The sequence below is a fragment of the Peromyscus leucopus genome, chromosome 1 (genome assembly GCF_004664715.2).
Source record: "Peromyscus leucopus breed LL Stock chromosome 1, UCI_PerLeu_2.1, whole genome shotgun sequence".
Taxonomy (NCBI): Eukaryota; Metazoa; Chordata; class Mammalia; order Rodentia; family Cricetidae; genus Peromyscus; species Peromyscus leucopus.
Window position 1 is genome coordinate 170339567 of NC_051063.1, and position 17766 is coordinate 170357332.

General features: G+C 51.0%; 2 protein-coding genes across 2 annotated transcripts in view; both read left to right on the forward strand.

Annotated features, from left to right (window-relative positions):
- LOC114688528 (carcinoembryonic antigen-related cell adhesion molecule 1-like) overlaps nt 1-17766 on the forward strand; it is an 875221-nt gene that overhangs the window by 600261 nt on the left and 257194 nt on the right. The window lies entirely within an intron of this gene.
- Grik5 (glutamate ionotropic receptor kainate type subunit 5) overlaps nt 1-17766 on the forward strand; it is a 63224-nt gene that overhangs the window by 29400 nt on the left and 16058 nt on the right. Inside the window, exons 13-14 of the mRNA XM_028860002.2 lie at nt 17210-17323; nt 17537-17646. Coding sequence (XP_028715835.1) covers nt 17210-17323; nt 17537-17646 — 224 coding nt within the window. The remainder of the gene's footprint in view (nt 1-17209; nt 17324-17536; nt 17647-17766) is intronic.

Here is a 17766-nt window from a genome sequence, read left to right on the forward strand (position 1 = left end):
CGGAGCATCACCAGCCTCTTGCCAGCTAGAGTCCTGGGGCAGCATGGGGATATGTCTCAACTCCCAGGGCCGCAGCCAGGTGTGTCTGTCCCTAAAGCTACATCCTCTGCAGACTTCCCAGCAAGTACTTGGGAAGCCTAGAGCAGCCAGGACAGTGTTTGCTGTGGCTCATCAAATGTTCCTTCAGGCCTTTGTCCAAGCTTCCATTCCTATAGCCTCACAGTGGGGGGGAGTATTCACCTCAAAAGCAGGGAGGCCACGGGGGTTAGTGACAGGGTGAGCCAAAGTGGGCATCCTAACAGGCCGGTCTCAAGCTGGAGAATGACTTTCAGACGGAAGACAGCACAATGCACTGGCATGTCCTGCCCCCAGCCAGGGATCCTTGGTGGGTCTCAGAGTCTGGTCCATTTATCACACCCAGTGGCCACTGCTGGGGACCATCGTTCCCTCTGTGCTGAGAATTCAGGCTCTGTCCCTCTTTTCTTTTTTAAAGATGTATTTATTTTTGTTTTATGTATATGAGCGTTTGCCAGCACGTGTATCTGTGTAGCATGTGTATGCCTGGTGCCCATGGAGGTCAGAAAAAAGGTGTCAGATTCCCCCTGAACTAGAGTTAGATAGTTGCAAGCTACCATGTGGGTGCTGGAAATCAAACCTGGGTCCTTTGCAAGAGCGGCCAGTGTTCCAGCCCCATTTTTTCTTTTATCTTCTTCCTCCCTCCCTCCCTTCCTCCCTCCCTCCCTCCCTCCCTCCCTCCCTCCCTTCCTTAGACAAAGTCTCATGTATCCCAGGTTGCCCTGGAACTCACCTAGCTTTCCCCTTGGGGAGTCGAACTCAGGGCCTGGTGCAGGCCAGACGAGCCCTCTTCCAATGACATCCCCAGCCCTGCTAGCATCTTGCTGGCCTCCTCACCAGCTGCCTCACCTTGGGTCATTCTATGCCAGCTTGTTCACAGTCTCTACAGTGCAGGTCTGACCTTTTGCTGTTTGCTTCGGCCAAAGCCACGGGGCTTTAAGATAAAGCTTTGCTGGCCCTAAAAGGTAGACCAGACATCTTAGGTCGGCCTCGGGAGCAAGGAGTTGAGCTCTGACACAGTTGTGCCTGCTCCTCATCCCAAGGGACGTTCAAGAGCTGAGCTGGCCAAGGACATCCTCCCTGAGGCCTGCCTTGAGGCCTTTATACTCCTGATAGACACATCTTGGGCTGTGAGCTACCCCGAGGGAGCATCAGGACCTTGGTCAAGGGGTTGTCTTCCATTGACAGAGCTGTGAGCTTCTGGCACCCAGGGCAGCTTGGGGAGCCAGTTCTCTGATTCCCAATAGAAGTCGGGTCCACTGTGGCATCCATGACGGTGACAGAAAGGTTAACAGCTGGCTGGTGAGCCCAGGCTCCAGGGGAGGGGATCCTGCGGGATTCCTGGCAAGCCACCACATCTCCCTGAGCCTCAGTTTCCCCTTTGGAAATAGTACAATATTTTTCTCTCTCACAGAACTTTGGATTAAATGGGAGCATTTGTAAGGCAGGCCATAGCACGTTGGTGCTCACTGCTAATGTTATGGTCAGTGGGGTGTGTGTAACAAAGGGTGTTAGGACATTGCCTGTAGAGTCAGATAACCCTGGTTTGAACTGGATTTGCTCCTTGCAGGTTGTGTGGCCTGCAGACAGGCAACTGCCCATATGAGTTGAGTCTTAGTGTACCCCTAACTTGGAGGGGCATCTTTGAGGGACCCATGAGATCAGCACACATGCTGTCATAACCAACACAATGTCCACATCACCTTGGATATCACACACGAGGAGCAGGAACTCTATAAGCTGATGCGGAACAAGTGAAGAGTTGACTCTCTCCAGGGGTCTGGAGAACTGTTGCCCATCTCTGCTTGTGCAAGCACATGGTGTTCTTCAAACACACTGTAGCTAACTCCAGTTTGCTTACAGTCTCCAACCCACCCTGTCTCCAGAGACTGCACCAAGTCCCCTAGACTGGTATTTGTAAATACTCTCCTATATTGGGTTTCTAGTTCAAAAAAAGTTAATGTGTTAAGAAAGTTGGATGTGCCGGTGGTGGCAGGCAGATCTCTGTGAGTTCGAGGCCAACCTGGGCTACAGAGTGAGTTCCAGGAAAGGCACAGAGAAAACCTGTGTCTCGGGAGGAAAAGAAAAAGTTGGATAGGTAGGTGCAGAGTTGAAAAGGATTATTGCCATAAGATAGCTTTTATGTGCCTACAAAACCATCATCTTGGGGCCAAAGAGGTGGCTCAGCAGCTAAGAGCGCTGGCTGCTCTTCCAGAGGACCCAGGTTCGATTTCCAGCACCCACATGGTGGCTCTGAACTATCTACAATTGCAGTCCCAGGTCATCCAGCATCCTCTCTGTCCTCCGATGGCAGCAGGTGTCCCCGTGGTGCTGACATACGTGCAGGCAGAGCGCCCATACACATAAAATAAGAATTAAAACAAAAACAAAGCACCATCTCACAGTCACAAATGGTGCTGCATACCTATAGTTCTAGCACTCAGAAGGCCAAGGCAAGATCAGAGTTCCAGGACAGTCAGGGCTGTTGGGAGGGGGGAGGGGGGCCATGTGACTGGGGGTGCAGCTAGGTCGGCGGCAGAGAGCTTCGCTTGCACAGTCTTGGCTCTGGGTTCTAGGTTCCATCTCCCAGTACTACAGAAACAAAACAAATACACAGTCCCTTTGTTTGCCCTGGTTCGAATGTGTGACACAGAGTGGTCTGACACTGGAAAGAATAGCAGGAACATTCAGTGTGGCTGTGCAGGGACAGTGCTCTCACGCCTCAGAGACAGCCAGGATGCGGGGGAGGTTTCCCACTCACTTCCCTTTAATTCACGAACATATATTAATTTTGTTTTCAAATTGGATCTCACGTAGCCAAGCTGGCTTGGAACTCATTGTGTAGTCAAGGACAACCGTGAATTCTTGTTTCCCCCACTTCCACCGCCCTAGCGGTGGGATAATAGGTATATACAACCACACCCAGTTATGTATTTACAACTTTTATTTTTGCAAAAATGGTGTCACGTTACACGCAATGCTGTGTAATCTGCTGCTTTTCACTTTGGCCTTAACTTGGGTGTTTGTGGCTCCCCCCCCCCAGAGTCTCCTTGTGTAGACCAGGCTTGCCTCTGACTCACAGACCTCCATCTGCCTGCCCCTCCCTAGTGCTGGAGTTAAAGGTGGGTGCCACCGTGCCTAGCCTATTGACATTTTTTTTTTTTTGGTCCGTATACATAGATTTGTCTCATTTTAAAAAAATTTAATTACATTTTTCAAACTTTGGTTTGGTGTGCCATGGCACACACGTGAAGGTCAGAGGACATTTGCGGGAGACGGTTCTCCTCTCGCACTAGTCAGGTCCTGGGGACTGGATGCACACCATTTGGTTTGTCCGCAAGCACCTTTCCCAGCTGAGCCATCTTGCTGGCCCATGCACCGTTTTTTTATTTATTATTTCTATTGTTGTTTTGTTTTGTTTGAGACAGGGTTTCTCTGTGTAACAGCCCTGGCTGTCATGGAACTCGCTCTGTAGACCAGGCTAGCCTTGAACTCAGAGATCCCCCTGCCTCTGCCTCCCGAGTAGTGCTGGGATTAAAGACTTGTGCTGCCACTCCTGGGTCCTTTTTTCTCTTTCATACATGACAAGGTTAGCTATTTTATTTATCTGTTTTTTTTTTTTGTTTTCAACATTTACTTACTGTGGGAGTGGGGGTGCACAGATGCACCCCCACTACAGCATGTCGGAGGTCAGAGGACAGCTTGTAGGAGCTTGTCCTCTCCTTCCGTCTTGTGGGTCCCACGCATCACACTGCCATTGTCAGGTTCAGTGGGAAGCAAAGTTACTCACTGAGCCATCCTGCTGACCACAGCTTTGTTTGTTTTTTGAGACAGGATCTCATACCCAGGTTTGCTTTGAAATCTAGATATTCCTGCCTCAGGCTCCTAGGTGTCCAGCTCAAAAATAACCATTTTATTACACAAAGAAGACTTGTCTCAAAAAAATTAAATTAAAATAGTTTTGTTTTGTTTTGCTTCCTTTTTCCAGACAAGGTTTCTCTGTGTAACAGCCCTGACTGTCCTGGATCTCACTCTGTAGACCAGGCTGGCCTCGAACTCACAGAGATCTGCCTGCCTCTACCTCCCGAGTGCTGGGATTAAAGGTGTGCGCCACCACTTTAATTTTTTAATTTTATTTTATATATTTGAGCATCTTGCCTGGGTGTATGTTAGCGCACCATGTGTGCAGTTCCCACAGAGGCCAGAAGAGGGCGAAGATGGAGCCTCTGGAACTGCAGTGAGGGATGGTTGAGCCACCATGGACCAAACCCTGGTCCTCTGTAAGAGCAGTAAGTGCTCTTCACCACTGAACCATCTCTCCAACCCAAGAGTAATCATTCCAGAGGGTACCCTTCAACCAGGCACGGTAGTAGTTGCAACCCTGCTTGTAATCCTAGCATTTAAGCTGAGGAAAGTCATAAACTGCAGCCTGGGCTCCGTGGTAAGACCCTGTCTCAAACAACAGAAGTGTGGTTACCTGCCATTTAACACGTTCATTGCTGTGCCGCCACCACCTCTGTCTAATTCCAAAGTATTTTCATAACCTTTGGGGAAAAATAAATCCCCGGACTCATTAAGTAATTGCTCCCCATACGCCGCACCCCCCCCCCCCCAGCCTTGGAGACCAAAGTACTCTCCATCTCTATGGAGTTACCTATTACAGATACTCCATATAAGTGAGGTCATACAACATATGGACTTTTGAGTCTGGTTTCTTTCATTCTGCTTTTATTTATTTATTTTTTGAACGTTTTTTGTTTATTTTGCCTGCCCGTATGTCTGTGCACCACATGCAGTCCCTGTGGAGGGCATCAGATCCCCCTAGAACTAGAGGTACAACTGATTGTGAGCCGCCAAAGGGGTGGTGCTAGGACTGAACCCAGGGAGAGCGGCAGGTGCTCTCGGTCACTGAGCCATCTCTCCAGCCTCTTAGCGTGTTGTTTTTGAGGGTCGTCTACATTATCACAGATATCAGTACCATAGTCCTTTCTTAAAACTTTTTTTTTTTTTTTTGGTTTTTCGAGACAGGGTTTCTCTGTGTAGCTTTGCACCTTTCCTGGATCTCACTCTGTAGCCCAGGCTGGCCTCAAACTCACAGAGATCCGCCTGCCTCTGCCTCCCGAGTGCTGGGATTAAAGGCGTGCGTCACTATTCCCCGGCTTAAAAAACTCTGTGTGTGTGTGTGTGTGTGTGTGTGTGTGTGTGTGTGTGTGTGTGTGTTCACGGATGCCATGGCACACAAGTGGAAGTCAGTTCTCTCTTTCCACTGCATAGGTTCCAGGGATCAAACTCAGGTCCGCAGGCTTGGCAGCCAGCACCTTTACTAACCACCAAGCCGTCTCAACATTTCTTTTCATGGCCCAGCATTTGACTGAGCAGACAAACTGCTTGCATCTTTTAAATTGCTAGGGGGGGGAAGTGTGTAGTCCGGCTCTTCTCTTGAGAAACAGCTGCTGTGGGGAAAGAGAAGAATCAGATAGCTCGTGTGGGAGATTGTTGGATGGGTGGAGGTTCCCACCTGGAAGACACGGCCTGGGCTAGCGTGGCAGGGGGCAGGTGTGCTCCAGACTGGATGCGCATGGGAGGGAATCAGAGGCCTGGGGTTGGACTGGCCCAGCCGAATGGGCAGTTCATCCTGTTTCCACCGTGCAGTCAGTGGTCAGGGTGAGACAGAAGAATTGCATTCGGATGCCAGTGTTTGTCTGGAATTGAAGGGAGGCTGGGGAATTCCGTTTATGGCTGGAGCGTGAGTTATTAAGCCTGTCCTCTACTGATGGCCGGCTGGGCGGCTTCCAGTCTTCCCTGGCACAGCCGCTGCCCCTCTGAACTTGGCCTGTGGGTTGGTGGGAATGTTCCTGAGGGATACACTCTGAGAAGTAGGAGGGCTGGGTCAAAGAATAGGAATTGTTTTGAAGTATACACTGCCAAATGGCTGTTCGAAAAGGTTCCGCCAATTTATATTCCCACCGAAAGTGCAGGAGAATGTCAAGTTTCCTGAGCGCTTGCCAGCAGTGGATATTATCAATCTGAAAGAAAAGAAGCCGTGCCAGTGAGGAAGGCCCAAAATAGTACCTGATTTTTTAAAACCTAAACAGAATGTTACATGGCTGCAGTTGACATGTAGGTACCTATTTATTTCTTTTACTTACTTAGGATTTTAAATAGGTTATTTTAAAAAATGAGTATTTGCCTGCATGTGTGTATCTGGTGCCCAGTGGCCTATGAAAGCCAGAAGAGGGCGCTGAATCCTCTGGAGCTGGAGTTACAAACAGGCAAGAGATGGGTTCTGGGAATTGAACTTGGGTCCCCTGCAGAAGCAGCCAGTGTTCGTAACCTCCAAGCCGCCTCTGCTGCCCTGTTTCTTCCTTCCCATCACTCCCTTTCTCTCTTCCTTTCATCCTTCCTTTGAGATGGGGTCTTGCTGTGCTGTCCATGTAAACCTCAAGTGATCCTCTTGCCTCTGCCTCAGCAGTAGCCTAGGCTACAGGTGCCAGTCACTACTCTCCGATTCTTTTCTTTCTTCCTTTTTGGTTTTTTTGAGACAAGGTCTTTCTACATAGCCCTGGCTGTCCTGAAACTCACTCTGTAGAGTGGGCTGGCCTCAAACTCACAGAGATCCACCTGCCTCTGCCTCCCGGGTGCTGGGATTAAAGGTGTGTGCCTCCACACCTGATTTTTAATTCATTTTTTTAGGTATAGTCTCACGTAGTCCAGGCTGGCCTTAAAACTTGCTGAGGATGGCCTTGAACTCTTGATCCTCTACCTCTACTTCCTGCATGCTGAGAGTGCAGACATGCACCGCCATTCCCAGCCTCTTATTTTTTTCCAGGAGGATGCTCTGCTCTGTATAGAATAAGCAGTTAGTAGAGCGTTGGTGAACACACCGTTAACCCCAGCAGAGCAGACAGATGGATCTCTGGGTTTCGGGCCAGCCTGGTCTACGCAGCCAGTACCAGACCAGCCAGAGCTACACAGCGAGACCCTGTCTTTAAAATAAAGACTGGATGAGGGCTGGAAATGTAGCTCAGTGGTAGAGCAATTGCCTAGTGTATGTGAGCCCATGGGTTCTGTCCCCAGCCCTTAAAGACAGACAGACACTTTTTGTGGCTTTGCTGTGTATTGTTGAATTGCTTTTCAGAAGGACTACAGGCATCCCTTGTCACTGTTCCATAGGCCACCCCTGCCGTCTTGGTAAAAGGCGAAACATTTTGATTTAGATTATTCCTGCTTTGCCTGCTGGACTGCAGTGAGGCTGATATGATCAGATGAAGCTAACCAGAACGGGATGGTAGAAGGATGGACCCACCTTGTGTTTTCCCAGTTCCTGACTGTATGGTTGAAACTCAAATATCCGGAAGCTGGTAGAACCCCTGCTTGGCGCACTGAACACTAACCCAGGGAACCAGGGCCACTGTGGAAGCAAGAACCTGTCCCTTAGAATGCTCCGTCTTCCTCTGAAGCAGTTCTTTTTCTAAAGCAGCTCTTTATCCTCTGGGGAATCGCAGAGATTAGCACCACCATCAGCAGCGCGAAAGGAGCCGGGGTACTGAGCCCACCCCCATTCCGCTGCCTGTTTGGTCCATGCAAAGACAGATGGATCCTAGGGAATGACAGTGGGCTGCTGTGCCTGCAGTCAGATGATGACTCAATTGCAGTTGCTGTCCCAAGTGAAGAGTCTTGACTGGAGGCAAACCAGTGCAGCTACAGCTGACAGACACATGAGTGACTTAGCAAATGCCTTTTCATCCACACTGATTTCTAAGGACCACCCAAAGCCGAGTGCACATCTTCGAAGCCTTGCCTCGGGGCAACATCGACATTCCCACTTTCTGCCCTCATATGGGCTTGGTAGAATTTGATCTCCAGGGTCCCCACAGTCCTGTGCTGACTGCTGCATGGACAGCAATACGCTGATCACATCCAAGGGGCTAAAAGTAGTTTCATTAGTGGGATTAGCAGTAGCCCTTTTTGATATCAATCAACCAAGACCAGTCTGGACATAAAAGGAACCATTTAACTCACTAGAATCATAGCGGTTCTGTGAGGGTGTGTGTGTGTGTGTGTGTGTGTGTGTGTGTGTGTGTGTGTGTGTGTGTGTACTGAGGATTGAACCTAGCTCCTTATGCATACACTGAGCCATATCCCTAGCCCTTAAACTCTTGACCCTCCTCCCTCAGTCTTCCAAGTGCTGGGATTGCTGGGCATGTGCACTCATGGCTACCTCATAGTTATTTGGATAAAAGGAATAGTGTGTATGTGTATAATGTATGTAAGTGTGTGCGTGCGCACTCGTGCATGCTCATGAGCCTGCAAAGCTTTTGTGGAAGCCAGAGGTCAACATCTGGTATCCTCTTCTATCTCTGTCCATCCTATTTTATAAAAAAAGATTTATTTAATTTAGGTGTATGAATGTTTGCCTATATTTATATATGTGTACCATACGTGTGCTTGGTGCCCAGGGAAGTCAGAAGAGGGCTTTGGAACTGTCATGTGGGTGCTGGGAATTGAACCTGGGTCCTCTTAACCAATGAGCCATCTCTCCAGTCCTCCATCTTATTTTTTGAGAGTCTTCACTGAACTTGCCCAGCTAGACCGGCTGGCCAGTGAGCTCCATGAATTCACCCCTGTGTCCCCTTCCCCCAAGTGTACTGAGGTTACAGGGGATGCGCCTCTCCATGCCCAGCTTTTCTGTGGGTGCTGGGAAGCTGAACTCAGGTCCCCATGCTTACACAGCAAACACTTTACCCATCTCCCCAGCCCCAGAAAGCCTTGCTAACTAGCCAGGCATGGCAGGGCTGCTGGAATCCCAGCACGCATGTGGCTAAGGCAAGGGGATTGCAAGAACTCTGTCCCAGAGTAGAGAGTAAAGGGGGGCCAGCAAGATGGCTCAGTGAGGAAGAGGTGATGATGTTGATGATGATGGTGGTGGTGATGATGAGTTCAGTCTTCAGAATCCAGGTGGTAGAAAGAGAGACGACTCCTGCAAATTGTTCTCTGATCACACATGAGCACCATGGCATGTACACACACACACACACACACACACACACACACACACACACACACACACACACGGCAACAGCTCCTGCCTGTAAGACTGAGGGAGTCAACTCAGAGCTCAGAGTCCCACAGAACCCAGACTTGGACCCTGGGGGAGGGGACCCTGTTTGCTTGGTGCTGTTGACATTTGCCAGGTGTTTGGGTGTTTGTGGCAACTTGTACCACATTAGATAGTGTGACTTCGTGTGACCTCCATCTGCCTGTCTACCAAAGGACCCATCCAGCTTTGCATTTGCAGTGAGGCTGGCTCTGCAGCAGACTCAAGGCAGTGTGGCAGGCTGGTCAGTCCCCTGAGCCGGGCAGGCAGCAGGTCCAGAAACTGGCAGAGTGCTGGTGGCATGTAAGATGCTATTTGGAGCTGTAGCAGGTGCCAGTGGGCACTTGTGGAGGCAAACCTATGTCCTCCATGTTGACTTGTCCTTTGAGACACTCCTGGCTCCCTGAGGGCCACACAGGACATCATCATGCCCCTGAGGACTGTGAGGGCTGAGCTTCCATGGGGATTTGTAGGTCATTTCTGCCTCCTTCAGACCCTCACCAAGTCGTTGACTTGCTAAGTGAGAGAATAAGAGACTTCCAAGGCAGGAGTGAGGGACCTCCCAGTAAAGAGCCACACAGGAAATATTTTTGGCTTTCAGGCCATTTGGTCATAAGCATTCAACATTTCTGTCAAACAGAATTGCAGTCGGACAGTATGTAAACAAGGGGCCGTGTTCCAGCTAAACTTGGTTTGCGAAGGCACCTGAGCTAGGCTTGGCCGGAGGGTCACTCTGGCCCACCCTTGCTCTCCTGTGCCGTGCAGAAAGTGGCCACATCCCTAGTTCTGACAGCAAAAGGAAAAGCTGGAGCTATTTGTGAGAAGCTCCAAGGAGCTGCAGCTTGGCCCCCTGGAGGCTGGCTCTGGGCAAAGCCAGCTCTGCAGATGTTGTTGGGAAAGAACAAGGGAGCCACTGCTGCGCAGGCTAGGAAGGGAGATCTGGAGGGAGGCCGGAGCAAGCCTTCCTCCAGTGCCCTCTGTGGGTGGAAGCTGGCGGAGCAAGCCTTCCCTCTTTCGGCGTTCTTGAAGCCTCCCTCTAGCTCCCCCTACTGGTGGAGCCTGGTGGAGCATTTGGAGAAACAATGTGGGGTGTAGGCATCTAGAGCATGGGCTTCGACATATCAGAGGGGCAGTCACAGGGCTTTGGGGCATTCGGGTGACCCTCCATCATTTCTTCTGTTATTTTGTTATCAATCAAAGCAATGGGCTTCATTATAGTGTTTATTTTTACCGATTCTCCTCTTTTCTCCTCTTGTCAATCCTTTCGTCCTGCCCGTGTGTCCTTCTACTTCCAATAGTCCTTTCTGCCCCCACGTCATGTGTGTTCTATTACCCTACCTCTCCCCACGCCGTTTATTTTTCTTATTTAAAGATTTGTCATACAGATGGATGGATAAATGAGCAGAATTGGCAGGCGGTTGCAATGTGGGGGTAGAGGGTGAGACAGGAGGGGGACTCACGCAGGTGAAGGCAGGTGGGCAAAGCCTCATGGGAGAATTTTGAAGAAAAGGCTTAGGGGCAGAAGAGAGATATGTTCGGGGCTTTAAAAGCAGGCTGGAAATGCTGGCCAGTAGTTGAAGAATGAGTGTTATTTTGGCATTTAAGCAGGGGGGTGGTGTGATGGTTGTAGCTTGGGGTCCCTTAGTCTGGGAGACAGACGTGAGCTTTCCCGAGGCCTGAGCAGGAGCCAGCATCAGAGGCAGAGGAGAATGATGCCCATTCGTCAGGTGTTTAGGAGCAGAGTCGGGAGGATCGAGTGTGGATACAGCCAGGGTGAAGGGGACAGATGTGTGGGGACTGATGTCCAGGCTTCTATCTGGGAGGGATCAGGAAGACAGGATTCAGAGCATTGCTGGGAGCAGAGAAGAGGGTGAGGCTGCTGCAGGTTTCCCAGAAGTTCAAGGACTTGAGCTGGAGAGACAGCTCTGGAGTTAAGAGTCCTGGCTACTTTGGCAGAGGACCTGGGTTCAACTCCCAAGCACCCACATGGTGACTCAGAGCTGTCTGTAACTCTAGTTCCAGGGAATCCAGTGCCCTCTTTTGATCTCTGTGGCACACACACACACACACACACACATACATTCAGGCAAATGCTCATACATGTAAAATAAAAATAAACCTTTAAAACAAAGTCAGTCACTCATATGCTGCGCTCCCTGCAAGCACAGAGTAGACCTGGAACTGACTTCAGCTGTGGAGGGTGGGAACAGCCGACAGGAAAAACCCCCATGAGAGGGCAAGTGGTTCCAAATACCAGAATCTACTAGATCAAAATGTCCACTCCCTCCATTTCTTCACATGTGGGTATGAAGGCCCCTCTGCAGAGAGCTACTCTGAGGACCAAACATGCCGCTCTGGGGGAACCCCAGAACGGATTGTAGTGGGGTCCCAGTGTGGTACAGAGGAGAAAAGGCGACTTGGAGACCCAGGAGACTGCAGTGATGTTCCAGGCTTCAGCAAAGGATTATGGGACATGAGCTACATCAGCTCCTCTGCTGAACTGGTCCCCCGTGCAGTTGCCATGGACAGATGACAGGGCCCTGCCTTTGAAGGGTCTGCGGCTTAGTAATAGAGGCACGGGGGTGAACAAACTTTGTAATTTAAGTTACTGAGGTCAAGGGATGTTTGCGCTATCTGGGGAGCTTTGGAGGAATGGCTGGGATCATCCCACCCTTAAAAAAAAAAAAAAAAGACAAGGTTTTACTGTATAGCCTTGGTTGGCCTGCAACTCCATATGCAGACCATGGTGACCTTACGCTCATAGAGATCCGCCTCCCTCTGCCTCCTGAGGTTCTGGATCAAAGGCATGCGCCACCACACCTAGTCCATTGCTACACAGACACTGAGGAGACTACAGATCGGCGATGGGTGATGTGAGAAAAGAGGGCCCTGGGACAGAGGTGAGGTGGGCTCTACAGAGGGTGCTCTAGGAGGCCTGACTCCTCCACACTGAGGAGTTTAGCTGCTGCTGAAAGCAGTCTTTTCCCTCCTTGACCTTGAGTTTTGTTTTCGGGTGCTGGTGGTAAGGAAGAGCTGGGGAGGCCCTGCAGGAGGGAATGAGTCTGCAGAGTTCTAGAAGAAAAAGCAGGCCACAGTGGCTGAAACAATATGGGTAGAGGATCGTGCATGCAAGGGTGCCGGCAAGGCGGGAGGCTAGCTCTCCAAGACCACCTAGTGATGTGGGAAGCCATTGGGTATGTGTGTATGTTTGTTTTTAAGATTTATTTCAATGTGTATGAGTATTTTTGCCTGCATGCAAATAAGTGTACCACATGGATGCCTGGTGTCCACAGAGGTCAGCAGAGGGCACTGGATCCCCTGGAACTAGAGTTACAGACAGTTATAAGCCACCACGTAGGTCCTGGGGATTGAACCCTGGTCCTCTGGAAGAGTAGCCCATGCTCTTAACCACTGAGCCATCCCTCCGGTCTCATGATGTGTTTTGAACAGGAGACCATCCTTTTGGCTTATATGTGGGGAGTGGGTGTGGACTTCGTGAGAGATGGCAGGGTGCTGAGGAGGCAAGTGTGGCTGCCAGGAAAGCACTGGGAAGCACAGACCTGGGTGAAGGAGAGGACAGACAGGGAGGAGTGGACAGACTTAGGAGGATTCCTGAGCAGAACAGAGGGAGAGACGCCGCAGGTGTGGAGCCTGAGGCAGGCCTACAAAGAGGCTGCTGGGCCACAAGAGATGGGCAGAGAGCAAAGGGGAACCCTACAGGCTTTCTGGGGAGGAGGGAGGGATCCCCAAACAGTGTGCATAAGGACCACAGAGCCCTAGGGTATGTCTAAAGGCCAGTGCTTCCATCCGTCTGCACTAGGGTCCTGAGCCACCCTAGAAGGACTGTTGTGGGCACACACACACACACACACACACACACACATACACACACACACACACACACACACACACACACACACACACGAGAGAGAGAGAGAGAGAGAGAGAGAGAGAGAGAGAGAGAGAGAGAGAGAGAGGATCCCTGCGTTAGTTGTGACGGTTCCCACACCAATTCACCTCTTATTCATAAATATGACCAGTTTAGAAGAAAGGGGATGAATGCTGTCTACTCTTAAGGCCCAGGAATCCCTGTCCGCACAGCCACACACCGCCTCCTCTGGTTTGCCTCGGGGCTCAGCTGTCTCCCGCTGTATTAGACTACTCGTCACTCACCCTGCGTTCCTTGTTGAACCTGCACTGTGTCTCTCAGCTCTGGTTCATCATCGGGTCTGTGTCGTGTCTTCCACACACTGAGAAGGGAGTTGTCTTTGAGATCTGCCTTCTCTCTCCCTGGCCCTGTATTTCACTGGGGGCCTATCGGCTCTTTCTCTGACCTTAGGTTCATTTGTTTCTGCCTTTTGTTTTTGAGTTATTTATTATTGTTGTTGTTATTTTATAATGGGATCTCACTGTGTATCCCTGGCTAGCCTGGAACTCACTGTGTAGACCAGGCTGGCCTTGAGAGATCCCCCTGCCTCTGCCTCACCACTGCAAGTGCTAGGATTAAAGTTGGGCATCACCACACGCTATCTGTGTGTGTGTGTGTGTATGTGGTATGTGATGTGTGTGGTATGTGAGTGTGGTGTGGTGTATGTGTGTGTGTGTATGTATGGTGTGTGTGGTATGTGAGTGTGGTGTGGTGTATGTGTGTGTGTGTATGTATGGTGTGTGTGGTATGTGATTGTGATGTGGTGTATGTGTGTGTGTGTGTGTGTATGGTGTGTGTGGTATGTGAGTGTGATGTGGTGTGTGTGTGTGTGTGTGTGTGTGTGTGTGTGTGGTATGTGATTGTGGTGTGGTGTATGTGTGTGTGTGTATGTATGGTGTGTGTGGTATGTGATTGTGGTGTGGTATATGTGTGTGTGTGTGTATGGTGTTTGTGGTATGTGAGTGTGGTGTGTGTGTATGTATGTATGATGTGTGGAGGGTGGTATGTATGTATGTGTGTGCCTGTGTATGCCACAGAACACCCTTGGGTGTCATCCTCAGAAATGTTATCAGCATCATTTGAGATAGGAATCTCACTGGCCTGAACTCACTGGTTACACTAATCTGGCTGACCAGTGAGTCCCAGGGATCCACCTGTCTCCACCTCCCTGATATAGTCACAAATGAATTCCACCGTGTCCAGCTTTTCCACGTGGGTTCCAGAGATTTAACCCAGTCCCTGAGCTGTCCAGGAAAGTGCTTTACAGGCTGGGCTGTCTGTCCATTGCTGATGTTAAATTTTGTTTGGTTGGTTTTTGCTTTGCTTTATTTTTTAGACAGGGTTTCTCTGTGTAGCTCTGGCTGTCCTGGAACTCACTCTGTAGACCAGGCTGACCTAGAACTCAGAGATCTGCCTGCCTCTGCCTCCCGAGTGCTGGGATTAAAGTCGTGGGCCACCACTGCCGGGCCTGTTTTTATTTGTATGGCTATCCTTTGGGCCTGTGGCGTCTTTTCCTAACCTTGGATTACCTGTCACCTGTTCTCAACTCTTTGGTTTTGGGCCAACTCTCACTTGCACAGGGTCATGATCTGGCTCGGGGGTCATCAGACCATGGGCTCTGGTCCTGGCTTGCGTCTTCCCCGCTTGACAGACTCTCCAGGGCCCTGAACTCTGTCTCCCCAGTCCCAGCCTTCCTAGGGGCTGTACCCTGCTGCAGCCCACTTCCTTTCTGCTTTGATTGCTGTCGCCTCTTGTGTTCTCAGCCTCAGCCCAGATTTGGTTTTGGGGGTCTCCTTGTATCCCCAGCCCCTGATACTGCAGGGGATGAAATAGAAATGTAGGGAAGGGTACATCTGGGAACTGTATCCCAACGAACCTAACCTCCCTTTGCAGAACGATAAACCAAGGTCTAGACACATGAACACCCCTGCTTGAGGTCATATGGCAGTGGGGGGGGGGGATGGGCAGAACCAAGGCTCTACATTCCCCGAACCCACCCTACCTGCTCTGTTTCTCAGCTGTGAGTGTTGAATGGCACATGGAACTTACTGGGCCCCTGAGAGATGTCAGTGCGTGTCCCCATTACATGTGTCTGTGGTCACATAAGCAGTGTGTGTCACTGTTGGCCAGTGTCTCAGCACACGCCTAGTGTGTGGAGCCCACTGTGCTGTAGGAATGGCTGGCCAGTGTGTGCACATGCAGTGTGTGTGTGTGTGTGTGTGTGTGTGTGTGTGTGTGTGCACATGCAGTGTGTGTGTGTGTGTGTGTGCACATGCAGTGTGTGTGTGTGTGTGTGTGCACATGCAGTGTGTGTGTGTGTGTGTGCACATGCAGTGTGTGTGTGTGCACATGCAGTGTGTGTGTGTGTGCACATGCAGTGTGTGTGTGTGCACATGCAGTGTGTGTGTGTGTGTGTGCACATGCAGTGTGTGTGTGTGTGTGTGTGTGTGTGTGTGTGTGTTTGTGTGCGCATGCGCGCGTCCGTTATGAAATGCAGGCTCTTCGCTGTTCTGTGCCAGTCCTCTGCTAACAGTTGACTAATGTCCCCAAAGTGAGGCGATCCTGTAGGATCACTGAATTCACTCAGAAAGGGGTGCCCTGCAGGTCAGGACAGCCCAGCCTACACCCTTCTCTCCATGCTTCAGCACCTCAGGCCTGTCCCCCAGCACCCCTCTCCACCAAGGTCATTGCAGCTGAGCTGACCCTGGCCCTGTGTGTCCTTCAGACACTTGTCTAGAGCACTGGTGCCCGCTGGAGCGGAAGACTCATGCTTACACCCACTTCACGGTCCCCAGCTGCTGCCTCTGCCTCTCTGAGACTCCCTTCCCCCGTCTGTAAATGGAACTAGCTGTGACCGGAGAGCTGTGGGAGAGATAGAGACGATCAGGAGGAAGTCCTAGCCAGGGACTGAGGAGATGGCCCGCTGGGTAAAGTGCTCTTCACACAGGCATGAGGGCCTGAGTTCAGATCCCCGGCACACTTACAAAGCCAGCATGTCAGCAGTGCCCAGGAAGCAGCCAGCGCCAGGAGGGCTCCTGGCTCGCAATCACTCGCCAGGCTGCCAGGCTGAACCACGGAGCTCCAGATTCAGTGAGAGACCCTGCCTCAAAAAGTCAAGTGGAGAGCAGCCAAGGAAGACGCCCAGTCTGGACTTCTGGCCTTCACATGGGCATATGACACATCCCCCTCCACACACACACACACACACACACACACACACACACGAACATATGGACACACACCAAAAACAAACATTCACACACACCAAAAACAAACAAAGCAAAACACCTCTACCCATTCTGGTATGAATAATGAAGGCCATCTATTGAAACCAAGGTCCCAGAGCAAGCCAGTGACCCGGTGCCTGGACACTAGACTCCTGCTTCCTCATGACTTGAGGATGCAGGGTGGACAGCAGTGAGTGGTGGGTTTTAAAAATAAGACTGTTACACTCGGGAGGCAGAGCCAGGCGGATCTCTGTGAGTTCGAGGCCAGCCTGGGCTACCAAGTGAGCTCCAGGAAAGGCGCAAAACTACACAGAGAAACCCTGTCTCGAAAAACCAAAAAAAAAAAAAAAAAAAAAAAAAAAAAAAAAAAAAAAAAAAAAAATAAGACTGTTAGCTATGCATGGTGGCACACACCTTTAATCCCAACACTGGGGAGGCAGAGGCAGGTAGATTACTGAAAGTTTGAGGCCAGCCTGGGCTACAGAGCAAGTTCCAGGACAACTAGGCTGATAACACAGAGAAACTCTGTCTTGGAAAAACAACAACAACAAAACAAATAACAATAATAATAATACTAAGGCTGTCAGCCTGTAATGCTAGCATTTAGGAGGCAAAGGGAGGAAGAGGAGTTCAGTGCTAGCCTTAGCTATACAATGAGTTCAAGGCTAGCCTGAGCAAAATGGGACTCTCTCTTGACAAAACAAAAGCCGGGCTCCTGCAATGGACTTGACATAGCGCTGTCAGGAGCGGGCAGGCCAGAGGGACTGGGACAGAGCTGGGTCCAGCCTCAACTCTAACTCCCGGCAGTGGCTGCAGGTGTCTAACTGCCCACCTCCATCTCGTGTCCCCCTCCCTCTGCCCCGCCTGCTTCCCCTCCAGCAGAAGGCAGACCTGGCTGTGGCAGCCTTCACCATCACCGCTGAGCGGGAGAAAGTCATCGACTTCTCCAAGCCCTTCATGACCCTGGGGATCAGCATCCTCTACAGAGTGCACATGGTACATTTCCCTGTGTGTGCGGGGAGCTGGGGGGAGGTGGGGGGTGTGCCCTAGCATCGTGGCTAGGGATGGGCTTAAGTAGACCTGGGGTTGATGGGCTGGTTGGGCTTCTGAGTTCCTGGAGGGTGCAGGGGCTGAGCACACAGCCTGTGGCCGGGTGGGGGGTGGGGGTGGGGGGGTGTAGCTGCTCTCACTGGGCTTTCTTCCACCTAGGGCCGCAAGCCTGGCTATTTCTCCTTCCTGGACCCCTTCTCCCCTGCTGTGTGGCTCTTCATGCTTCTCGCCTACCTGGCTGTCAGCTGTGTCCTGTTCCTGGCTGCCAGGTGAGTGGGCCACCTGCTCCCGGGGAAGGAGGGGTGGGGAGAGGCAGGAGCCCAGCCCACAGGCCACCCACACCGAACAGTGGGGGGCCATGGGTGCCCTATACCCTGCCTTCCTGTCTG